General features: G+C 42.7%; 1 protein-coding gene across 4 annotated transcripts in view; it reads left to right on the forward strand.

Moving 5' to 3' along the window:
* Positions 1-27,147, forward strand: part of POPDC1 (popeye domain cAMP effector 1) — a 227,341-nt gene that overhangs the window by 148,078 nt on the left and 52,116 nt on the right. For all 4 annotated transcript variants that reach the window (XM_077289644.1, XM_077289642.1, XM_077289645.1 and 1 more), the window contains 2 exons: positions 8,681-8,805; positions 21,493-21,680. In XM_077289644.1, coding sequence (XP_077145759.1) covers positions 8,681-8,805; positions 21,493-21,680 — 313 coding nt within the window. The remainder of the gene's footprint in view (positions 1-8,680; positions 8,806-21,492; positions 21,681-27,147) is intronic.

The following is a 27,147-nucleotide window of genomic DNA, read 5'->3' on the forward strand; positions in this document are numbered from 1 at the left end:
TTATGTTGTGCACTGTGGACAAAGAAACATCAAGATCAGTTGGACTTAAGAACCAAAATTGTTGACAAATATCGACAATCTGAAGGTTTCAAGTCCTCAGACAGTTTTCTTCTCTTTCTGTTCTCCATGCTTAGTGTGTCAGACACAGACAGACTATGCAAATATTGAATTAACTTCTTCCCCTTTTATCTGGTTTGAGGTGTAATTTTTCATAAACCCCACACCTGTTACTTGCCACAGGTGAGTTTGAATGAGCATCACATGCTTGAAACAAAGTTGTTTATCCACAATGTTTGAAATGTGTCAACAATTCTGTCCAGCCCATTTTTGGAGTTTTGTGTGAAATTATTTCCAATTTGCCTGTTTCTCTGCTTTTTGTGTTGTTCCAATACACACAAAGAAATAAACGTGTATAATAAAACTTGTAATTGCAATAATTTTCTACGAGAAATACTTCATTTTCTGGAACAATTTCAAAGGTGTCAACACTTTCGGTCATAACTACATCTGGCTGAGTTTATACAGCTATTATCTGATAAATGTTGCCCGTGGATTGAGTAGCCTGTGGATTGAGTAGCCTGTATCAGCTGACAGGTTCCTTCTATCTCCTTCACGACTTTAGATGTGTTTCTGTACTGATGAGAACCCACCTAATTTTTTTAATGCGTGTCTCCAGAAGCATGAGCTGGGCACAATGTACTTGTCACTACAATGTACTGGTTAATACAACTGCAATTTACAATTTTCACTCAGCAATATCCACTACTGCTTGTTTCTGGAAAACATCCATAGTCAAAATCATCACTACACCTGCTCTTCTAGCACTTAGGGCTCTGTATATCGAGTCTGCAAACTATTCTAAGATTTTTTTATTTTCATGGCTCTACATTATAATCTTCTGTGAAGCATTGGGGGGGAGGGGAAGAGGGTTCAAGGTGCTCACTACACATCTTGTTACATTTTTTGAGGGGTCTAGTTTCCAAAATGGTGTCACTTGTGGGGGGGTTTCCATTGTTTAGGCACATCAGGGGCTCTCCAAACTCGACTTAGCTTCCGCCAATTATTACAACAAATTTTGCATTCAAAAAGTCAAATGGCACACCTTCCAAGCCCTGCTGTGTGCCCAAACAGTAGATTTCCTCCACATATTGGGTATCGGCGTATTCAGAAGAAATTGCACAACAAATTCTGTTGTGCAATTTTTCCTGTTACCTTTGCTTTACAAAATTTGGGACCACAAAACATTTTTGTGGGGAAAATGTGTTGTTTTTTTTCCCATGGCTCAATGTTATAAACTTCTGTGAAGTACTGGAGGGTTCAAGGTGCTTACTACAAATTTTGGGGTCCATTTTCTCCTGCTATACTTGTGAAAATGAAAAAATTGGAGCTAAAACGACATTTTTATGGGAAAAATATATTTTTTTACATTTTCACAGATCAACTGTGTGTAAAATTCTGTGAAGCACCCAGTAGTTCAAGGTGCTCACCACATGTCTACATAAATTCCTTGAGGGGTCTAGTTTCCAAAATTGTGTCACTTGTGGAGGTTTCTACTGTTTAGGCACATCAGGTGGTCTCCAAATGCGACATTGCAGCCACTAATTATTCCAGCAAATTTTGTATTGAAAAACTCAAATGGCGCTTCTTCCCTTCTGAGCCCTGCCATTCACCCAGTGTATTTTCCCCACATATGGGGTATCGGCATGCTCAGGAGAAATTGCACAACAGATTTTGTGGTCCATTTTCTACTGCTATGTTTGAAAAAATAGTAAAATTGGGACTATAATAACATTTTGTGGGAAAAATTTAATTTTTTATTATTTTCACTACTGTACCTTTATAAACTTCTGTGAAGCAACTGGGAGTTCAAGGTACTCACCACACATCTAGATACGTTCCTTCAGGGGTCTAGCTTCCAAAATGGTGTCCCTTTTTGGGCGGGTTTTCCACTATTTAAGCACATCAGGGGCTAAAGTAAAATTTTTCTGAAAAACTAAATGTTTTTTTTTCATTACACATTCCAAAAATTCATGTGTAGCACCTGAAGGGTTAAGAAACTTCTTGAATGTGGTTTTGAGCACCTTGAGGGGTGCAGTTTTTAAAATGGTGTCACTTTTTGGTATTTTCTGTCATATAGACCCCTCAAAGTCACTTCAAATTTACTGTGGTCGCTAAAAAATGGTTTTGTAAACATAAGTCTTATTGAAGAAATTTTACCACTATCATGGAGTACAATATGTCACAAAAAAACTGTCTCAGAATCAGTGGGATCAGTTGAAGTGTTCAAAAGTTATTGCTACATAAAGTGATGCTGGTCAGAATGATAAAATTTGGCCAGGAATGAAGGTGCAAACAGCATTGGGGGGAAAAGGGGTTAATGGATACCTGTGGTCGATGTTACACAGTACTATTTGAAACCCATAGATTTCCTTGATAAAAAGTATATGTTAAAAAGTAACTTAGAAAAAATTGGAGTCCAGCTCAACAGTACTGGATTTTCCTTTTCTTTTTATTTTTCAAACGAAAATACAGTGCATACAGTCATGAGCAAGACTTCTTATTGCAGTCGAAATGCGTCGACTGGGTTATGTCGACCATGTACATTTTTCTTTTGTATGCACTATATTTTCGTTTGAATAAGAAAAGGAAAATTCAATCCTGTTGAGCTGGACTCCAATTTTTTTCTATTATCCTTGATGTGAAGCCAGGGCGAGGCCGGTGTCTGAGCCCCAGGTGGATGAGCATAGAGCAACTGGGTGAGCTAGAGTCAAGTTTCTATAAAAAGTAACTTATCATCTGAATCATGCTGCCCAAACCCAACTGCAACCAGTTATATTTTTTTCTAAAGCGCTAATGGCATTCAGAGAAAATATACTTTACAGATCAGACTGTGGACGAGACTAGTCCGATGACACACCCGAATTGTTTATACCCAGTATTATGCCAATGACTCTCACAGTTTGTAACCACCATCCTACTCACTGCGTGCACCGTGCTCCTCGCAGTTTCAAACCACTGCTACATCCTTATGTTGCTGGTGAGTCTCCACCCGGCAATTGGTAGGCGCGGCCAGACTTTGCAGGAATTTAAAACCACTGTGTCTTGCAGAGTTTTGCTTACCTTGCCTATCTCCTGCCAGCAGTGGATACATTAGGCATCTCCTCTCTCCACACCTTGCCTAACCAACAAATAAAGTAGCAATCTGTATCGCTATCGCATGCAAATATGAAATTTGACGTGCAATACTGCACTAGAAAGTATGAAAAATTGGGAATACGCAGCACATAAATTGGTCACTTCATGTGTACTTGGCAGCCACGATAAGGCAATTCTCGTTGCTGGGAACCTTGTCTAAGCATAGGTTCTAGTTGCAGTATGTCTCTAGGTAACGTGTCTATGTGCATTCTTGTTTTGTCTTTCCTGACCCGGCTTGTTTACACGTTTTGTCTGACCTCTCCACTCCTGACTCTGGCTTTGTATTACTGCCTGCCCCGACCTTGAATTGTCTGACCACATTTCTGTCTTCACCCTCTGTTCTTCGTTTTTCTGCTTTGACCTGAAGGTCAGCTGCTGCAGGTTCAGGGGCTGTCCTAGAGTGGCTTCTGGTGACTACCATAACGACCCAAGCCTATGCTCTCCATTAAAGGCTTTATGAAGACCAGATTGTCAGTTAGTTACACCCCTAGGGTAAGCCCAGATAGTGGCGCATGGGTCCACACCCACTGCTGTCACACCCACACTGCTCCAGGTGATGGACAGGTCTCTAACTATGTGAGAGAGCAGGCAATCAACTGTAGTGGTTCTGAAAATAGCTGGCTTGGGATGGCGCCACGCTTTGGGCAGCATAAATCAGCTGACAGGTTCTCTTTAATGCATGTTTTTGGTTTTATTTTTTACTGTACATCATGGGATGCATTACAACTGCCTGTCAGTGCTGGGGGCACGAATACAGCCGCTGCTCACTATACTGCGCTGGCCCACCTCTATGACTGAAAGCCTGAGGCTGGTGGGAGGAATAAAGTTCACTTTCTCCCGGTGGCGGGGCTCTCAGTGGGCATCGGGTTGCTTCAGAATGATGTTAACCATGTTGTCATTATGATTTCAAAAGAGAAAACATAGTGGTTTGACAATAAATGGCTTCACCCAACCACTAACCATGAGTGGAGAAAAAGTTTTGGTGTTATCATTCATAGTCTCTGAAAAAAGGCTAAGAAAGCAAAAATTTTGCCAGGGTATGTAAACTTTTGAGCACAACTGTAGAAGGCAAACAAAATAAGTTTTTAATAAAAGCATACAGCAAAATATATTTTCTGCTAAAAATAAATATGATTATAGAAAACCTGTTGTAGTTTTTACTAAAAGAAAGTTTTTCCACTGTTCATATTTTTTATTTAACCCCTAAGAATGTCCCAAAGCAGTTGGATCATCCACTTGATTTATGTGCACATGTACACACACTGCAAAGACTACCAGCGCTGTGAATGCTGGTACCTCCCTTTCCTAGCTTGGAAAGTCATTGATAAATTGAAACAACTGACAGTAGAAGAAACGCCACAGCACTCACCAGGCTTGCAGTTCAAGTTTTTCTTTATTCAGTGACACATAAAGGCATCTTCACGGCACGGGAGTGTAGGAGGAGTGCAGATATAGAACAGATGAAACGACGACGGCCGTTTCGCGCTAAAGGAGAGCGCTTCCACGGACCTGTGGAAGCGCTCTCCTTTAGCGCGAAACGGCCGTCGTCGTTTCATCTGTTCTATATCTGCACTCCTCCTACACTCCCGTGCCGTGAAGATGCCTTTATGTGTCACTGAATAAAGAAAAACTTGAACTGCAAGCCTGGTGAGTGCTGTGGCGTTTCTTCTACTGTCAGTTGTTTCATTAAAGACTTTGCATCCACGCAAGCACCTCCATATGTGTTTCAGACTCCGAGCTGATTAGTGCCATGACAATTGGTAGCCCTCAAATTTGAGGCAGTGCGGCTTTCTTTTATTCTTATACATTGGATTTCATTGATAAAGTGGATGCCTGCCCTGAACTCTCCACCTCCTCTCTTTTGACAGTAGTATGACAGATAGGAGAGACGTCACATTGGCGGGCACAAAGATGAAGACCTGCCCTTAATTTTTAAATCAGTCTGTGTTTCAGTTCCTAGAGAGAGATTTCTCCTGACAAGCAGTGTTGGCTAGAAGTGAAGAACTTGGTGGCAGTTAATTTGGGGGTATTTTTAGGGAGAAACACAACATTTTCTCCATATTACAATTTGACTATTTACAGTATGACATCTACTTTCATTTTCAGATAACTTTATTCAAGCATCAATTATCATTTAAGTAAAGAAGTTCCTAAAAGGTGTCCATATTTATTATAAACGTGAGATATTTTAAGTTGAATCCAGTAAAATGAAGTGTATGGATTGAAAGAAATATCTGAATATAATATAGCTCATAGGTAGTAGTCCTGAATTTGTAAAGTTGGTGGAATTTCATGTAAAAATAAAATTATTTAAATGGATCTTCTGGTGAAAGTATGCAGTGATATCTTTACAACGTGCACACCACATGCTGTCAGAATTCTCAGGTGCTGCCGGTGAGAGCGGGCAGTCAGGTGACCGCGAGTATGCGATTTGCATACATATGGTCATATGGCGACTAGACGTGAGTGGCTTCACTCAATACAAATGAGTGTGGCCAAAAGTATGCAAATCGCATACTTGTGGTCACGTGGCTGCCCACTCTTACCAGCAACATGGAAGAATCCTGACTGCGTGTGGTGTGCACACTGCAAGGATTCAGAAGACTGCAGATTTTCATGAGAAGACCAGACAATACCTTACCCCTCCCTGTAAGTGATGTAGAACAGGACTTCTTAAAGGGGTTTTCCCTGAGCAACAATTCATTTTAATCAATAGATCTTGGAAATATAATAATTTCCATATTTGATGTGTTTAAATAAATGTTCCTGTGCCAAGAAAATCATATAGATGTGCCCCTGTGTGTACTGTGTAATGCCTTTGTCTGACCGTACAGGGACATGGTCTGATCATACCACATCTCCTGAGGGAGAGGGTTGGGAGACTTATACAGACATTACAGCACAGGATCACAAAGGATTCTTTCTTTAAATTAACACATTGTTTAAAAACAGACAGTGAAATGTTTACCTCACAAAAAGAATAATTTGTGATCCCCTGCTGTAATATCTGTATACTCCAACCTCCCCCCCCCCCCACCGCCTAGATGTTGTATCATCAGACCATGTCCCAGTACGGTCAGACACAGCCATTACACAGTAGACAGCAGAGCACATTTATAAGATTATCTCAGCACAGGAACATTTTATTTATACACATCTAATTGTGGAACTTATTATTCCAAGACCTACCGTATTTTTCGGACTATAAGACGCACCGGACTATAAGGCGCACCCAGGTTTTAGAGGTGGAAAATAGGGAAAAAAATATTTGAAGCAAAAAAAATGTAAAATATTTAATAACATAAATAACATACTATTATATGTGGTGTTATTATATATAATAGTATGTTATTATGTTGGAAGCTGTGGGACCAGTGTGGTGTCTGTGAAGTACGATATGAAGACGCTGGAGGGTGAGTATAAGGGCTCATTTCCACATGCGAGGCACACGTCCGTATCTTGCATGTGGAAACCAAGCTCTGGCGCCGGCACTTTGGAGCGGAGCTGTGCAGCTCCATGTGTTCCTATGCGGCCGCACGCTGCGCTCTGGAGTGCCGGCTCCACAGCTTGGTTTCCACATGCGAGATACGGACGTGTGCATCGCATGTGGAAATGAGCCTTAAGAATGGGGGCACAGGGCTTATAGTGAAAGCACCACTCCAGCACTGCAAAATAACACTGGAGTGCTGCTTTAAAATCCCATGGGAGAACTATAACTCCCAGCATGTCCTGCAGATCCTATGACATGCTGGTAGTTATAGTTCACCAAAGGAGTGGCAGAGTGCTTTATTGTGTTTTGTAAAGACTGACCTCTTAATTGTGGCAGCCAGCCACACTGTTGTGAGGTAAAAGCTGGAGCATCCCATGGCTGCACACACACAGAGCCCTCCCTGTTGTTGTTGCCTTTCCACAGCGCAGGACATAAGAGGAAGCTGCAGATTCTAGGTGGGAGTTTGAAGGACCTGTGATGATGTCAGAAGAGGGAGGGCTCTGAGCTGCCATGTGATGCTCCAGCCCACCCACTTCTGACATCACACAGGTCCTCCTGCACAGCTCAGCGTCCAGCACAGGCAGGTATGCAGCGATCTCCTGGCCCCTGCTGCTGCCTCCTCCTCCCCCGGACACACAGATTCTCCCCAGAATCAAATTTGGAGGAAAAAAGTGCGTCTTATAGTCCGAAAAATACAGTATTGATTAAAATTAACTTTTGTTTGTAGCCTTTTGGGCCTCACCAGATAGGAGATGGTGAAGTCTGTGTATTGCTACATGCAAAGTCCATGCCAAAATAGAAATATTTCTCAATTTACCTTTTTTATTTGTTTCCTCTATCCATGTATTGCCAAGTTTTTAAAACTAAGGTTCGGATACGACTTTAAAGAAGGCTATTACTTGCGATATAACACAATTTTATTTCAAATTACAAAATTAAAGGAATAGTATGATTGTGTACACTTTTGTATATTTTAACAAACCAAGGGTAAGTACATATACAGATTAAATACATATAAAGATTAAGTACATATACTCACATCATCACCAAGGAGCTTTTAAACATCATCCATCTGGTATATCAGAGAAGCAAGCACCAAGACAGAGAATTCCTGGAAATTTCACAACACTGCATGGGCGTTCCCACTTATGCAGGTATTACAACACTGTACACTTATAAGTACAGGTACCCAAGTTTCTGCTTCTGTCTTAGTCATGTTTCTCTGGGGTTATATAGTAATTTGCCCTATGTGTAAGTCTGGTTCAGCCTTGCCGTCTAGTGGCCAGCCTTTGGGATAAGATGAATCAGAGATACAAGGCAAACATCAGACAATGGGGCAATAAACCCACACAATTCAAAAGCTCCCGAGGATAGCATAAATCCACAGCAGACAGAGGTTAAATAAATCTCCATGTTTTACAATAACAAACAACAAACGTAGAACTATTTGTGAGGTAAAAACCTTCAGACAATTGGAGTAAACAGTTCTCAAGATTGTGTCACTATGAACTTTGTCTGTCTGTAAATGTATGACCAGTAATGCTGCTCTGTCATCATTTGAATCATTCTGTATATTTCAATATGGACTCAAAATATGAATTTTTATATTCACACTACAATCCAATGTAAATAGTTATGTAATACACATGATCAAAATTTAAATAGGTTTTCCCACTAAACACATTTATTCTCAGGTTAGAGAATAAATTTTAGATTGCAAGTGGTATGATCATTGGGAACCCCAAAAATAACCAGAATGGGAGTCCTCGAGACATCTTTATAAATGCAGCAGTAGGGCAAATGTGTGACCACAGGGGACACAAATCCACAGATCCTAACAATTGGACCGTCCTGATCTAATAGTGTTCACATACAAAGAGGTTAGGTGGCAGGTTGTGTTTAACCTAAATACCCTTTAATTAACCTCAGAAATAGATAAAAAAATTAATTATATTCAGATGATGGATATTAAAGCCTCTGTTTTGTTTTCTATAGGTTGTTCTTTCTTCATTATCTGGGCCACTCTGTTCCGTTGTGCTTTGGACATAATGATATGGAATTCCAGTTTTCTGGGTATCAATTTTATGCATTTTGTTTACCTGGTATATAAGAAAAGACCCGTAAGTACTAAGCAAATACATGCATCAATTTTTATCAATTATCAGTAAATGAAATGGATGCATTAAATAGTGTTAGACCCAGTTCACACTGGTGTATTTCATGGTTTATATATGGACCGCAATTCCCGGACTGACAACGGTTTCCCTACTAGAACTTGCAGTCTTATAGACGCATATGAGCCTGGAAATTTGGGTTGGGAGACCCACAGTTAGTACATCATTGCAGTCAAAATACATACAGGTGGTTCTCCCAAAATTAGAATATCATCAAAAAGTTAATTTATTTCAGGTCTTCAATACAAAAAGTGAAACTCCTATATAGTTATTACAAACAGAGTGATCTATTTCATGTGTTTATTTCTATTAATGTTGATTATGGGTTACAGCTAATGAAAACCCCAAAGTCATTATCTCAGTAGATTAGAATACTTTATAACACCAGCTTGAAAAATGATTTTAACCCCTTCCCGACCCATGACGCCTATGCGGCGTCATGGAATGATCGCATCCCTGCAGATCGGGTGAAAGGGTTAATTCCTATTTTACCCGATCTGCAGGGAGAGGGGGAGTTGTACTTCAGCCTAGGGGGGGTGGCTTTGCCCCCACGTGGCTACGATCGCTCTGATTGGCTGTTGAAAGTGCAACAGCCAATCAGAGCAATTTGCAATATTTCACCTATGAAAATGGTGAAATATTGCAATCCAGCCATGGCCGATGCTGCAATAGCATCTGCCATGGCTGGAAATCATGTACTGGCCCCCCCCACCACCCCCGATCTCCTCCCCAGTCGTCCGTTCTGTCAGGTACCCCCCTCCGTCCCCCTGTTCGCTCCCCCGTGCTCCTGTCCGCTCCCCCGTGCTCCTGTCCGCTCCCCCCGTCCTCCGATCCCCCCCCCTGTGCTCCGATCCACCCCCCCACCACCCCCTCATACTTACCGATCCTCCCGGTGTCCGGCCGTGTCCTCGCTGGGCGCCGCCATCTTGGAAAATGGCGGGCGCATGCTCAGTACGCCCGCCGAATCTGCAGGCTGGCAGATTCGTTACAGGTACATTTTGATCGCTGTGGTAGGTTCTACCACAGCGATCAAAATAAAAAAATAATAAATAAACCCCCCCCTTTATCACCCCCATAGGTAGGGACAATAATAAAATAAAGAAAATATTTTTTTTTCTTTTACCACTAGGGTTAGGGTTAGAACTAGGGGTAGGGTTAGGGGTAGGGTTAGGGTTACGGGTAGGGTTAGGGTTAGGGGTAGGGTTATGGCATGTGCACACAGAGCGGATCGGCAGCGGATCCGCAGCGGATCGGCCGCGGATCCGCAGCGGATCGGCAGCGGATCCGCAGCGGATCGGCCGCGGATCCGCAGCGGATCGGCCGCGGATCCGCAGCGGATCGGCCGCGGATCCGCAGCGGATCGGCCGCGGATCCGCAGCGGATCGGCCGCGGATCCGCAGTGGATCCGCAGCGGATTGGCCGCGGATCTGCAGCGGATTGGCAGCGGATTGGCCGCGGATCCGCAGCGGATCGGCAGCGGATCCGCAGCAGATCGGCCGCGGATCTGCAGCGGATCGGCCGCGGATCGGCAGCGGATCCGCAGCGGATTGGCCGCGGATCTGCAGCGGATTGGCAGCGGATTGGCCGCGGATCCGCAGCGGATCCGCAGCGGATTGGCCGCGGATCTGCAGCGGATTGGCAGCGGATTGGCCGCGGATCCGCAGCGGATTGGCAGCGGATTGGCCGCGGATCCGCAGCGGATTGGCCGCTGCGAATTCGAAGCAGTTTTCCATCAGGTTTACAGTACCATGTACACCTAAGGAAAACCAAATCTGCTGTGCCCATGGTGCGGAAAATTCCGTGCAGAAACGCTGCATTGTATTTTCCGCAGCATGTCAATTCTTTGTGCGGATTCCGCAGCGGTTTACACCTGTTCCTCAATAGGAATCCGCAGGTGAAATCCGCACAAAAAAACACTGGAAATCTGCTGTAAATCCGCAGGCAAAACGCAGTGCCTTTTACCTGCAGATTTTTCAAAAATCGTGCGGAAAAATCTCACACGAATCCGCAACGTGGGCACATACCCTTAGGGTTAGGGTTGGAATTAGGGCTAGGGTTGGAAATAGGGTTAAGAATAGGCTTGTGGTTAGGGTTACGGATAGGGTTAGGGGTGTGTTGGGGTTACAGTTGTGGTTAGGGTTGGGATTAGGGTTACGGTTGGGATTAGGGTTAGGATTAGGGTTGGAATTAGGGTTACGGTTGTGTTGCGGTTAGGGTTGTGGTTAGGGGTGTGTTGGGGTTAGGGTTGTGATTAGGGTTATGGCTACAGTTGGGATTAGGATTAGGGGTGTGTTGGGGTTAGTGTTGAAGTTAGAATTGAGGGGTTTCCACTGTTTTAGGCACATCAGGGGTCTCCAAACGCAACATGGCGCCACCATTGATTCCAGCCAATCTTGCGTTCAAAAAGTCAAATGGTGCTCCCGCCCTTCCAAGCCCCGACGTGCGCCCAAACAGTGGTTTACCCCCACATTTGGGGTACCAGCGTACTCAGGACAAACTGGGCAACAACTGTTGGGGTCCAATTTCTCCTGTTACCCTTGCAAAAATAAAAAATTACTTGCTAAAACATAATTTTTGAGGAAAGAACAATTATTTTTTATTTTCACGGCTCTGCGTTATAAACTTCTGTGAAGCACTTGGGGGTTGAAAGTGCTCACCACACATCTAGATAAGTTCCTTCGGGGGTCTAGTTTCCAAAATGGGGTCACTTGTGGGGTGTTTCTACTGTTTAGGCACATCAGGGGCTCTGCAAATGCAATGTGACGCCCGCAGACCATTCCATCAAAGTCTGCATTTCAAATGTCACTACTTCCCTTCCGAGCCCCGGCATGTACCCAAACAGTGGTTTACCCCCACATATGGGGTATCAGCGTACTCAGGAGAAACTGGACAACAACTTTTGGGGTCCAATTTCTCCTGTTACTCTTGCAAAAATAAAAAATTCTGGGCTAAAAAAATATTTTTGAGGAAAGGAAACACATTTATTATTTTTACGGCTCTGCGTTATAAACTTCTGTGAAGCACTTGGGGGTTCAAAGTGCTCACCACACATCTAGATAAGTTCCCTTGGGGGTCTAGTTTCCAAAATGGAGTCACTTGTGGGGAGTTCCTACTGTTTAGGCACATCAGGGGCTCTGCAAACGCAACCTGATGCCCGCAGAGCATTCCATCAAAGTCTGCATTTCAAAACGTCACTACTTCCCTTCCGAACCCTGACGTGTGCCAAAACAGTGGTTTACCCCCACATATGGGGTATCAGCGTACTCAGGAGAAACTGGACAACAACTTTTGGGGTCCAATTTCTCCTGTTACTCTTGCAACAATAAAAAAATTCTGGGCTAAAAAAATATTTTTGAGGAAAGGAAACACATTTTTTATTTTCACGGCTCTGCGTTATAAACTTCTGTGAAGCACTTGGGGGTTCAAAGTGCTCACTACACATCTAGATAAGTTCCCTTGGGGGTCTAGTTTCCAAAATGGAGTCAATTGTGGGGAGTTCCTACTGTTTAGGCACATCAGGGGCTCTGCAAACGCAACCTGACGCCCGCAGAGCATTCCATCAAAGTCTGCATTTCAAAACGTCACTACTTCCCTTCCGAACCCCGACGTGTGCCAAAACAGTGGTTTACCCCCACATATGGGGTATCATCGTACTCAGGAGAAACTGGAAAACAACTTTTGGGGTCCAATTTCTCCTATTACCCTTGGGAAAATAAAAAATTGTGGGCTAAAAAATCATTTTTGAGAAAATAAAAATTATTTTTTATTTTCATGGCTCTGCGTTATAAACTTCTGTGAAGCACTTGGGGGTTCAAAGTGCTCACCACACATCTAGATTAGTTCCTTGGGAGGTCTAGTTTCCAAAATGGGGCCACTTGTGCGGGAGCTCCAATGTTTAGGCACACAGGGGCTCTCCAAACGCGACATGGTGTCCGCTAATGATTGGAGCTAATTTTCCATTCAAAAAGCCAAATGGCGTGCCTTCCCTTCCGAGCCCTGCCGTGCGCCCAAACAGTGGTTTACCCCCACATATGGGGTATCATCGTACTCAGGACAAACTGGACAACAACATTTGGGGTCCAATTTCTCCTATTACCCTTGGGAAAATAAAAAATTCTGGGCTAAAAATCATTTTTGAGGAAAGAAAAATTATTTTTTTATTTTCACGGCTCTGCGTTATAAACTTCTGTGAAGCACCTGGGGGTTATAAGTGTTTACTATGCATCTAGATAAGTTCCTTGGGGGGTCTAGTTTCCAAAATGGGGTCACTTGTAGGGGAGCTCCAATGTTTAGGCACACAGGGGCTCTCCAAACGCGACATGGTGTCCGCTAACGATTGGAGCTAATTTTCCATTCAAAAAGTCAAATGGCACGCCTCCCCTTCCGAGCCTTGCCGTGCACCCAAACAGTGGTTTACCCCCACATATGAGGTATCGGCATACTCAGGAGAAATTGCCCAACAAATTTTAGGATCCATTTTATCCTGTTGCCCATGTGAAAATGAAAGAATTGAGGCTAAAAGAAATTTTGTGTGAAAAAAAAGTACTTTTTCATTTTTGCGGATCAATTTGTGAAGCACCTGGGGGTTTAAAGTGCTCACTATGCCTCTAGATGAGTTCCTTGGGGGGTCTACTTTCCAAAATGGGGTCACTTGTGGAGGAGCTCCAATGTTTAGGCACACAGGGGCTTTCCAAACGCGACATGGTGTCCGCTAACGATGGAGATAATTTTTCATTCAAAAAGTCAAATGGCGCTCCTTCCCTTCCGAGCCTTACCATGTGCCCAAACAGTGGTTTACCCCCACATGTGAGGTATTGGTGTACTCAGGAGAAATTGCCCAACAAAATTTAGGATCCATTTTATCCTGTTGCCCATGTGAAAATGAAAAAATTGAGGCTAAAATAATTTTTTCGTGAAAAAAAAGTACTTTTTCATTTTTACGGATCAATTTGTGAAGCACCTGGGGGTTTAAAGTGCTCACTATGCTTCTAGATAAGTTCCTTGGGGGGTCTAGTTTCCAAAATGGGGTCACTTGTGGGGGAGCTCCAATGTTTAGGCACACGGGGGCTCTGCAAACGCGACATGGTGTCCGCTAAAGATTGGAGCCAATTTTTCATTGAAAAAGTCAAATGGCGCTCCTTCCCTTCCGAGCCCTGCCGTGCGCCCAAACAGTGGTTTACCCCCACATATGAGGTATCAGCGTACTCAGGACAAATTGGACAACAACGTCCGTGGTCCAGTTTCTCCTTTCACCCTTGGGAAAATAAAAAAAATTTCGCTAAAATATCATTTTTGTGACTAAAAAGTTAAATGTTCATTTTTTACTTCCATGTTGCTTCTGCTGCTGTGAAACACCTGAAGGGTTAATAAACTTCTTGAATGTGGTTTTGAGCACCTTGAGGGGTGCAGTTTTTAGAATGGTGTCACTTTTGGGTATTTTCAGCCATATAGAACCCTCAAACTGACTTCAAATGTGAGGTGATCCCTAAAAAAAATGGTTTTGTAAATTTTGTTGTAAAAATAAGAAATCACTGGTCAAATTTTAACCCTTATAACTTCCTAGCAAAAAAAAAATTTGTTTCCAAAATTGTGCTGATGTAAAGTAGACATGTGGGAAATGTTATTTATTAACTATTTTGTGTCACATAACTCTCTGGTTTAACAGAATAAAAATTCAAAATGTGAAAATTGCGAAATTTTCAAAATTTTTGCCAAATTTCCGTTTTTTTCACAAATAAACTCAGAAATTATCGACCTAAATTTACCACTAACATGAAGCCCAATATGTCACGAAAAAACAATCTCAGAATCGCTAGGATCCGTTGAAGCGTTCCTGAGTTATTACCTCATAAAGGGACACTGGTCAGAATTGCAAAAAACGGCAAGGTCATGAAGGGGTTAAAATCCGAAACGTTGTCCTACTGAAATGTATGTTCAGCAAATGCACTCAATACTTGGTCAGGGCTCCTTTTGCATCAATTACAGCATCAATGCGGTGTGGCATGGAGGCAATCAGCCTGTGGCACTGCTGAGGTGTTATGGAAGCCCAGGTTGCTTTGATAGCAGCCTTCAGCTTGTCTGCATTGTTGGGTCTGGTGTCTCTCATCTTTCTCTTGACAGTACCCCACAGATTTTATATGGGGTTAAGGTCAGGCGAGTTTGCTGGTCAATCAAGAACGATGATACTGTTGTTTTTAACCCAGGTATTGGTACTTTTGGCATTGTGGACAGGTGTCAAGTCCTGCTGGAGAATGAAATTTCCATCTCCAAACACAGTGGACCTATACCACCAGATGACCAGACACCCCAAACCATCACTGACTGTGGAAACTTCACACTAGACCTCAAGCAGCTTGGATTGTGTGCCTCTCCACTTTTCCTCCAGACTCTGGGACATTTATTTCCAAGGGAAAATGTCTTGTGGACAGATGAGACCAAAATTTAGCTTTTTGGTAAAGCACATCCATTCTACTGTGTACCGAAAACAGAATGAGGCCTACAAAATAAAGAACACAGTAATTACAGTCAAATATGGTGGAGCTTCAAGGGTGTTTTGTTTTGTTTTTTGCTGCCTCTGGCTGCCTTAACTCTGTGCATAGCATCATGAAATCAAAAGATTTACCTAAGGATTTTGGGTCGTAATGTTGGGAGATGGCACCCTTCAAATATGAGAGACCTGCAGCAGTTTGCAAAAGAAAAATTGTACAAACTTCCAGTTGAGAGGTGTAAGAAGCTTGCTGATGGATATAGGAAGTGATTGCAGTTATTTATTCCAAAGGGTGTGCAACTAAATATTAAGTTCAGGGTGCCAACAATTTTGTCCAGCTCATTTTTCCAGGTTTTCGCGTGAAACGATGTCCAATTTGCCTTTTTTCTCGGTTATTTTTGTGATGTTCCAATACATACCAATGAAATAAACATGTGTAACAAAACGTGTAACTGCAATAATTTTCTGGTAGAAATTTTTCATTTTCTGGAACAATTTCAAGGATGCCAACACTTTCGGCCATGACTGTACATATGTGTGGAGATATATATATATATATATATATATATATATATATATATATATATATATATCTCCCCACACATATAACAATATATGATAATACACATACAGTATATAAATAATTACATCTGGAAGTGAGTGTTAACAGTAGTTTAATGCTGAACATTTCTTACTGTGTGATGTTTGCATTGCTGTGAGATTTTTTTCTGTAAAATGCAGCAGATCACATGAATATTTGATGCTGTCTTTTTTTTTTTTCAAAAGACAAGTGACACACAGTTTCATTTTAGTGTCATTGCTGTCAGCCCCTCATGTCCAAATAGCATTGCGAAAGATCCCAGTGGTGGGTGATAAACAACATTTCAGTCTGTGCTCCACTTCAGATCTATTTAGGGTAACTTTTACACAGCAGTAGTTTGGGCAGCATTTTGGTCCATATTAGGGTAAGCCAAAACCAGGGATTTGACCCATGCAACGAGTGGCGGAAACCTTATCTCCTGAAGAAGTGGATGCAGCAAAGAGGAGTGAGCGTACAGGTATATGCTTCTTCCCCTATTTGTTCCTTAGATACTTTAACACTAGAACTACTGATGGAGTCATTTTGACTCCTTTCGTTTTTTATTTCTCTTCTGTGACTACATTTTTCAGAATTCCGGCTTGAAACTCGGTGACTTTTCCTCAAATATGATGTGAAAAAAGATTTTGTGAGAATAAATAATTTTGGTAAAAAATGTGCGCGTTTTTTTCAAAATTTACCAAGAACTACTGAAGGGAGTCATTTTGACTCCCTACTATATTTTGAGGTCCTTTTGTCACTAAATGTTGCTATAAAGTTTTGTGCATAATTTTTTCACTCTGTCTTATTTACCCTGATGTTCATATAGATGTAGTTCAATTTACATGTCAACTTTTCACATTTTCCTTGTGTTTTACCTGCTTGTATTACTGTGTAATGCTGAACAAAATAGCTTGTTTACTCTAGGCTCTTATCTTATGCTAATGAAGGGTGGTGTTTTTCTAAGGTCCTAGCAGGAGACAGTATTCTGGATAGTAACTTTACTTTCAGTTCAGCTGAAGAGACAAAGAGAACAGACGCAGACATACGAGCTCTGAAGACTCATACAGGTATGAATTGTTATGAAATAGTTTAGCTGTCTGTCAACTGATTCAGCCCACCTACTTTTGAAGGTGGCAGAACAGTTATTATTTCTTTTAGTTTTCATTTCTATTTTTCAGCAGGGAACTATATAGAATTATGGAATTTGTGAGGAATATGGAGAGAAGACGTTTGATAAAGCCTCAGGATATTCTGGCTACTTTGCAATCCATACCGGAGGATGAATCGGAATCCGAATTGCAGGAACATGTATTTGATTCTGACAGTGATGAAGATTTCATTCCTCAGAACATATCAAGTGAATCTGAAGACTCAGAAGGAACAAATCCAGAAGGTAAGTAGTTATGTGTATTTATTTGTTCTTCCACACACTGAGTTAGGGCCTGTGCACACTAGCAGAATTCTGGCTGAATAGCCATCTGGATATTCTTGCCGCAATACAGGCCGTACCTGCCCGCTCATGCCTGAAGCTCCGCTCCGAACCCCGGGCTGGAGCCGCTGTCAGGGACAGAGCAGCGCTTGCTTACGCGCGAGCACGGCTCCGTCCCAGACAGCGGCTCCAGCCCGGGGTTCGGAGCGGAGCTTCAGGTATGAAACTCCGCTCTGTACCTGAGCGGGCAGGTACGGGCCGGATTGTGGTGAGAATATCCGGTTGGATATTCCGCCGCTAATCCAGCCAGTGTGCACGGACCCTTACAAAACAAAAATTCTAAATATTCATCAACTTTTTTCCAGATATTCCAAGCACATCAACTGGGGATCGGGCTCATGCAGTTATGTTGCCTCGTGACCATCCTCCTGGTCGTGGACAGAAAAAATCAGCAAAACGTCCCAGAAATGAAAGAACAACAGATAACGATGGCGGCGAAGGTAATGCAACAACAAACACCAGAGAAGGCGAATCTGAAGGAATACTAGTTTCAGCGGATGGTATTCAATGGAAACCTGTTGAAATTGGACAACACTTGCCTGGTAGGCGTGACAGCCAAAATATTCTTCGAGAAGCACCTGGCCCTACAGGATACGCCAGAAGAAATATCATTATCGATAGTCCTTTGAGCGCATGGCGTTTATTTTTTGATTCATATATATTGACACATATAAAGAACTGTACGCTTGCAGAAGCATGCAGGAACAATAATTTACAGTTTACTCTATCTGATGAGGAGCTAGATGCATTCATTGCGATATTCTATGCTCGTGGAATATCTGGCACAAACCGTCACTCGATTAGCAGTATTTGGTGTAATGACTGGGGAATACCGTTTTGCAAAGCGACAATGTCTAGGGACCGCTTTGTTGAAATTATGAGGTTTCTCAGATTTGATGAGAAATCTACTCGATCGGAGAGACTGCAAACGGACAAGTTTGCTCTATTTTCTACTGTGTGGGACAGGTTTATTGCAAATTGTATTGCGTGTTACAAACCTGGCCCATACATAACGGTGGATGAGCAACTTTTCCCAAGCAAAACTAGGTGTCCATTCACGCAGTACATGCCTTCCAAACCAGATAAATATGGCCACAAATATTGGCTAGCTGTTGATAAGGAGAGCAAATATCTGGCAAATGGCTTCCCTTATCTAGGCAAAGATGACACACGCCGTGCTGAGGACCGTTTAGCTGACCATGTGGTAATGAAGTTATTGGACCCGTTTTTGAAAAAAGGTCGCAATGTTACAACCGATAATTATTTTACTTCAGTAAAATTAGCTAAACAGCTAAAAAGCAAAGGAACAACCATCGTGGGAACACTGAATAAGATAAGGCGAGAAGTGCCTAAAGAAATAAAATCCATGAAAGAGGAATTGTACAACACTAAAGTGTTTAGAAATGAAGACAATTTTACACTTACAGTATATCAAGGAAAGCCCAACAAAAATGTTGTCATTTTGAGTTCCGTCCATCCAGATGTTGTTGTTGCGTCTGATTCCGCTAAAAAAACTCCAGAAACGGTAAAGTTTTACAATGAAACAAAATATGGAGTAGATGTAGTGGATCAGATGGCACGAAAATATACCACACGAACATCCACAAGGAGATGGCCTGTTCATGCATTTGAAAATGCCTTAGACTTTGCGGGTATAAATGCATGTATAATATTCAAGGAGATTACCCACCAAAAAATGTCACGCAAGGCATTTTTGCAAACGCTTGTGAGAGAGTTGAGTGGTCCTTATGTCACAGATAGGGAAAAGGGTTCCACGTCCCAAGTTTCTACATGTTCAGAAGTGATGGTTCAAACAAAATTTTGCCAGATCAAAGAAAAGTGCAAGAAAAATAGATCTGTCGGCAATTGTAAGACTTGTGGTAAGTCTTTGTGTGGGCAATGTACTGCCATAAATCAAAGGCAATGCCTAAAATGCGAAACACCAAATGTTTAGAAGGTGAATTCTGCGCCATATTTTCATTTTTATGCTCCTCCACCTACATTTTCTCTGCTTTTTGTTCTTCAGTTGTTGTTTATATGTGTGCACTTGAATAAAAAAAAATGTTTGAAAAACGTCTATTATAATTATTGTTATTTTCTGTAGAAAAGTAAGAAAAGCAGAAAAAAAACAATCAAAAGCATTACTGTTGGATCTCACAATAATAATACATTACAAAAAATATAATTATTAATAAATAACCACAAATGAAACTCTAAAAATATACGAAAACAAGCAAGGAGTCAAAATGACTCCTTTCAGTAGTTCTAGGCAGGGTCACGAGTCCAGTAGTCCTAGTGTTAAATATATAAAAATCATGATTTTTGTAAAATGATGAACGGCACAAGAGAAATGGGGCAGAATTGTAGGATAAAATGTATATATATTTTGTCTTAGGCTACGGTCACAATATCAGTATTTGGTCAGTATTTCATATCAGTATTTGTAAGTCAAAATCAGGAGTGGGTTAAAAATGCAGAAGTGGTGACGTGTTTCTATTAGGGTATGTGTGCACGTTGAGTATTTGCTTCTCTTCTCTTGCTTTCTGCATCTCTTGGCAGCAAAAATGTTTTTGGTGCGTGTTAGCCTCGGTTTTTGTATGCCTTTTTGTACATCAATGAAGTATTTTTTGAGCTAAATAAAAATATTTAAAAAAAAAAATTGTGATGTAATTTCTTGATTCGACACCAAATTTTTCATTCTGATGTGTGGCATCAGAGTAATGTAATTAGAGCTCTGTTTCACCAGCTGTCATTGACACCAAGCCCTTTGTTTAGTGATAAAAAGGTGTCAGCCAGACACCCTCATTACTAAGCCGATAAGTAAACACAAACACACACATTGTAACCAACCCATATAGGAGTGTTAACAGAATAAACCTACATAGGCTGTAATCAAACCGCAACTGTTAATTTTTCCAATTTTTATTTTTTAATCGTGTGGGCTCCCACGTAATTTTCATAACCAGCAAAGGGAAAGCCGACTGGCTAAGTGCTGATGTTAATATTCTGGGAAGGAGCCAATATCACTGTTATCAGTGACAGCAGACGTAGCCTGATGGGAGGAGTAGTCTGCAGCACAGATGACAGCGTGAGAATCAATGGTGAAAAACACTAAAAATCCGAACAAAGAATTGACATGCTGCAGAAAAAAAGACACTGCAAATACTCAAGGAAAATTACTGATCATGTGCACAGCAGTTCAAGATTCTCATTGAATCAGCTGGCATAAGGATTACATAGAGTTTTTGGCCCATTTCCGAGCGGAAAAACCGCACCGTGTGCACATAGCCTTAGGCTAGCTTCACATTTTTGGCTATGTACGCAGCGTATCATCCGCAACCGCATGCAAAAACGCTTTCTAACGCAGCGTTTTTTATCCGCATCAGCTTACGCATGACTGCAATAAACGCAGCGTTTGCATGCGTTTTTGCTTGCATTTGTGCTTTTTATGCGCATGGGTTTCATATTTCCAGGAGGGCGTGTCTCAATGGATGTGTCTCAAAACAGTTCCTGGACAAGCGCATCGAACACATGCGTATGCAAGTCCTTGCGTTCCCATAGACAGTAATGTGTTTTTTAAGGCACTCATCCGCAAGCGCATACCTGCGCATATTTGACTGATTTTTGACGCTTCCAAAAATGCAACATGTTGCGTTCGCCATGCCCCGGCGCACACCGTCAAAAAGCAAAAGCATGCGAGCGCATACAAACCCATGTCCATGCATACACCATGTAAAAGATAGGTACGCATGACGCATGTGGATCATACGCTGCGCACACAGACGCAAATGTGAAGCCAGCCTTAAACTTTTCCTGATTGTTCCACTCTTGGTTTTGGCTTACAAATACTGATGTAAAATACTGACCAAATACTGGTGCTGTGACCATAACCTTTCAGTCAATACAGGCCTGTAAGAAATTGTGGAAAATGTGGACAAGAATAATTGTGCTGACCAGTATTTGCCCCATTTAGATAGCAGACCTGTGAATGGCTGTGCATCTGAATATTGTGATTATGAGGACCCTAGAAATAGATGATTTAATTTAATTGATCTCTGCTTTTTCTTTGCATTCTAGATCAAAATAGAAAAAGAGCTAAAAGGCATCTACCATAAAATGTTTGAACCTCTTCATGTGCCTCCTGAGCTATTTAAGAGACTCACTGGACAATTTTGTAATATTCAAGCTTTGGAAAAAGGGCAAACATATGCAGTAGAAGACAAGACTTCTGTTGATGACCGTTTAAGTATACTCCTGAGAGGAAAGTGAGTGTTTTATTTTGTTACTTGACATCTGCATAGTTGCCTTCACTTTATTACATTGATGATACCTTAAAATTAATGGGGTTATCAGGGACTATGTTAATGGCCTGTGGGGGGTTATACTGTTTCCATAAGTTTGATATGTATATTATCCCCTTCCCGACAGTAGATGTACCAGTACGTCCTATTTTGCAGTGCGTTCCCGCAAATGGTAGTTCCGGTACGTTCTGAAGATCGGGCGGACACAGGAGTGGTATCTCAGCTTAACTGCTAAGTCCTGGCTCTCACAGCCAGGCATGGTGCCCACATATCAGGACTCTGAACATTTTTTATTACCTTTTGTGCATTACTGCCCTTTTCCAAGATGGCGTCTTTGGTCTCATGTGCACTGTGTCTTCCTGCTATATAACACCACCCCAGCCTTCAGTCTGTGCTAGAGTATTCTGCCTTGCATCCAGCTCCTGACCTCTGGTGACTCCCTGGCTATATACCTGCTCCTGTGAACCTGTGGGGTTATCCTGCTACTCTGCTCTGAGTTCCTGCTGCATACACCAGTTCCAGTAGTCCTCGTACATCTGCTGCTCGTGTTTGCTTCCATCTGCATTTGCTGCACATGTACAGTGTTTCTGCTCTGCAAGAACCTGAGACTATTAGGCTAGTTTCACACTAGCGTTTACCTGATGTGCGGCGGGCTGCGGACTTCCTCCGTGAAGCCCCGCCCCCCGCCGCACCTCCGCCGCTAGCTCCGCCTACTTCTGCATGCGGCCTGTGTACCTATATTTAACATTAGGTACGCAGGTCGTGCCGCAGTATGCGGATGGTGCTGCATGCGTCGTTTTGACGATGCGGAAAAAAAAAATGCTACATGGCTGCATCTACGCTGGGTGCTGCATCGTCAAAACGACGCATGCGGCACCATCCGCATACTGCGGCACGACCTGCGTACCTAATGTTAAATATAGGTACACAGGCCGCTTGCAGAAGTAGGCGGAGCTAGCGGCGGAGGTGCGGCGGGGCTTCACGGAGGAAGTCCGCAGCCCGCCGCAGATCAGGTAAACGCTAGTGTGAAACTAGCCTTACTCAGACCTCCCTGGTTGAGCTAAGATATTATTTGAACTGCCTTATAAGCATATCTATCTGTGTTGTGGACTAAGCAAGGACTTATTCGTGTGAAGTATCCTCAAGAATAATTGTGCTTCATAGACTTTCTGCGTGATTGCATTTTCCTCTGAAGTTTCCTATAGACTGCTGAGCTGCGTTTATTATTTGCACCAAGTGTTGTGGACTTGAGTTTCTCTCTGCACCTGTTTGAATCACCGTTTGATAATATAGACTTTACCACTTATAAAACTGTGTCCTGTAGTTGTCTTGTTCCACGAAAAGAGTCTCCTGAGTTATCCCCTATAATTATTACAGGATACTCTAGCCTAAAAAAAAAAAGGAGACTGCTGGAACAATGACTGCAGAAAGCAGACTAGAGCAGGTGTTTTCCATAATTAGATCACTGCAGAAAGATGTGGAAGGTCTGCAAAAGAAGTTTGGAAGCTTTGAACTCAATCAACAAGTGTTTGGACAGACTTTGCAGGACTTAAGCACCCGCATGGCAGCCCAGGAAAACAAACTTGCTGGCATAGAGTCCCAGTATGGACGGGCTTTTCAGGACATAAGCACGCAAATAGCTGCACAAGCGACTTTTCCCTCTTGGCAACCGCCACCAACTAGCCCACCTAAGTTGCCCCCATTCAGATTTAATGGTGATCGCAACAAATTTCGTGGCTTTGTGAATCAATGTATGCTATATTTTGATGTGCATTCTGACCGTTTTCCTAATGATAGATCCAAAGTATTGTGTGTAATAATGCTGCTGACCGCACGAGCGCTCGCTTGGGCGAATCCGATGATTGAGTCTCGTGACCCACGGTTAAATAACTTGGATGATTTCTTGGCCGCTATGGCATTAATGTTTGATTATCCTAATCGCCGTGCAACCGCTGAATCTGCTTTATTGTCTTTACGCCAGGCAAAACATTCTGTTATTGAGTATGCTACTGAATTCAGGAGATTAGCAGTAGATACCAATTGGGACAGTTATGCACAATTGCATATTTTTAAAAGGGGTCTGTCTAGTATTGTAAAAGATGAACTAGCTCACTCTCTAAATCACCACAAGAGCTAGAGACATTTATACAGCATTGTGTGCGCATTGACATTCGCCTTACTGAGCGTAGGCAGGAGACGTTTGCTGCATATAACCGTATTTCTAACTTTTCCCTTCCTTCCAAAGAGCCTGCAGGTAAAACATCTCGGGAGGTGGAGGAGGTGCCCATGCAAATTGATTCCGTTCAGAGGCGCGAGATCAATGAGCGCCGGGAGCATCGCCTTTGTGAAAGTCTATGTTTCTACTGCGGCGAGTCTGACCACTTCTTGATCAATTGTCCTAGATTGTCCTAGTGTCCTAGACGGCCTAACAAGGTGCTAGCAGCACTAGGGGAGTATGACAACTGTGATGATGAATCTGACATCTCTGAATGTAGCCTGCCTTTAAACGCTGTATTCCATTCACTTTCTATGACTTCACCCCCCAAGGAGCTGAAGGAAAAGAACTCTCACTGTTCTCTCCCTATTAAGATCCTGTGTTCAGGACAGTGGAGTTCTAGTGCAGCTATGATTGACTCAGGTGCAGGTGGCAATTTCATGGATATCGCATTTGCCAAGGAATATGGTATTGAAATTCAGCAAAGAGCCTCTCCAATTACCATGGAAACAGTGGATGGGTCACCTTTAATCTCTGGGCCTGTGGATCAGGAGACCGTACCCCTTGAAATTTTGTTGGAGCCTAATCTTCAGGAGCAACTTTCTTGCTAATTTCTTCTCCTCATTTTCTTGTGATTTTAGGCATTCCTTGGTTGCGTTCTCAGAACCCAATCATCAACTGGGAGACCAAGGAGATTATCTTTCCAACAAGGAGCAACTCAGCGTTAACAGAAGCTGTCCCTGAGCCCACGGCTACGGAACCAAATGTACAGGTATTTTCTTTACCTCCAGCATATAAAGAGTTCTCTGACATCTGTGACAAGAAGAATGCAGATCAGCTTCCTCCACACAGGCATTATGACTGTCCCATTGAGTTGCTTCCTGGGGCAGCTATTCCTTTTGGTAACGTATACCCTTTGGCGGCACCTGAGCTTCAAGCCTTAAAGGAGTATATTGATGAAAATCTGGCCAAAGGCTTCATACGTCCTTCTTCTTCACCAGCAGGGGCACCTATCTTTTTTATAAAGAAGAAGGATGGGACCCTGAGACCCTGTGTTGACTATTGGGAACTCAATAAGGTAACCGTACGAAACTGTTACCCTTTGCTTCTGATTCCCGAACTACTGGAAAGAGTCCGCCATGCTAGGGTGTTCTCTAAACTGGATCTTCGTGGGGCTTATAATTTGGTGCGTATTCGTCCAGGGGATGAGTGGAAGACAGCATTCAGATGCCGGTATGGACACTTTGAATCTCTTGTGATGCCCTTCGGGCTTTGTAACGCCTCTGCAACATTTCAACACTTTGCTAATGACATTTTCAGATATTTGTTGGACCAGTTTGTAGTGATCTATTTGGACGATATACTAATCTTTTCTGACTCTCTACAGGAACATGAAGAACATGTCAAAACTGTTTTAAGACGTCTAAAAGAGAACCATCTGTATATTAAGCCGGATAAATGCGAGTTCCATCGTTCTGAGATACAGTTCTTAGGTTATATCATCTCTCCCCAGGGGCTGAACATGGAATCTGGTAAGATTCAGGCTATCCTTAACTGGCCGTTACCCAAGAACGTTAAGGAGGTCCAACGTTTTATTGGTTTTGCAAATTTCTACAGACGCTTCATTTGAAATTTTTCTGATATTGTCCGTCCCATTACTTCCTTGACAAAGAAGGAAAAGCCCTTTAAGTGGTCATCACAGGCTCAAGAAGCTTTTGATCGGCTTAAGATCTGTTGCACATCAGCACCGCTGTTGATACACCCAGATCTAACACTTTCTTTCATTGTGGAGGTGGACGCTTCTGATAATGCTTTGGGGGCTATTCTCTCCCAAAGAACTGGAGAGAAGGGTCTGCTACATCCTTGTGCTTTCTTTTCCCGTAGACTAACCTCAGCAGAGAAGAATTACGATGTGGGAGACAAGGAATTGCTGGCTATTATTGCGGCTTTCAAAGAATGGAGGCATCATCTGCAAGGAGCTGCACAACAAATCATAGTGCTAACTGACCATCGCAATTTAGAGTTCCTTAGATCCGCTAGATGTCTTTCTCCTCGTCAGGCTCGTTATTTTTAAATCAATTTAACTTTATTTCGTACCGTCCAGGTTCTCGTAATGGGAAGGCTGATGCTTTATCCCGAAACCATGCTGCGGATTCCGTACCTGGAGCCCTGTCCAAGACCATTCTATCTGATGCCAATTTCATCGGAGTTATCCACGATCAGGACTTGTGGAAGGAGTGCAGGGAGGCCTATGACGGTGATGTATTTCTGGCCAACCCACCTGTGGATATTAATCTTGTCTTTAAGGGTGGCATGTGGTTCAGAGATCGACATATCTACGTCCCTGAGGTCGTCCGTCTGCAGATCCTCAAGTTGGTACATGAATCCAAGTTGTCTGGTCACAGGGGGGTACAGAAGACACAAGAGTTCCTGAGCCGATTCTTCTGGTGGCCAACTTGCCTGAAGGATACCAAGGACTATGTTCTCTCTTGCGAGGTATGTGCTCGTTACAAGACTCCTCATGTGGCACCTACGGGTCTTCTACAACCATTACCTGTTCCGTCCCGCCCTTGGGGGTCTATATCAATGGACTTTATTGTGGAGCTGCCTACATCGGGGGGCATGAATACAATCATGCTGGTAGTTGATCGCCTGACTAAAGCTGCTCATTTTGTTCCGTGCACTAAAGATACAGTGAACTTGGTTATACAGAATGTCTTTCGGTTGCATGGGGTTCCGGATGAGATCATCTCTGACTGTGGAGTGCAGTTCACCTCAAGATTCTGGAAGGGGTTTTGCTCTGCACTCAATATTAATGTCTGTCTCTCTTCCGCTTACCATCCCCAGACAAATGGTCAGACTGAGCGTACCAACCAGACGCTGGAACGATATCTAAGATGCTATGTCAGCCATCTCCAGGATGTCCAGGATGATTGGTTGGAGTTGCTGCCGTTAGCCGACTTTTTATATAACAATTCTCAGAGCGCCTCCACTAAATTTACACCTTTCTTTGCCAATCTGGGTTATCATCTGTGTATTTTACTTAGGTCTCCAATCAGTTCCCCCGGTTCCGGCAGTGGAGGAAAGGCTGACTGCGATGAGGCAAAATCTGGAGGTTCTGAAGGAATCCCCCTGACCACAGCTCAAGAACGTTATAAGAGATCGGCTGATAGATTCCGTAAACCTGCACCCATGTTCAAGGTAGGAGATTCCGTG

This window comes from Ranitomeya variabilis, chromosome 2 (assembly GCF_051348905.1).
Source record: "Ranitomeya variabilis isolate aRanVar5 chromosome 2, aRanVar5.hap1, whole genome shotgun sequence".
In the NCBI taxonomy this organism is placed as follows: domain Eukaryota; kingdom Metazoa; phylum Chordata; class Amphibia; order Anura; family Dendrobatidae; genus Ranitomeya; species Ranitomeya variabilis.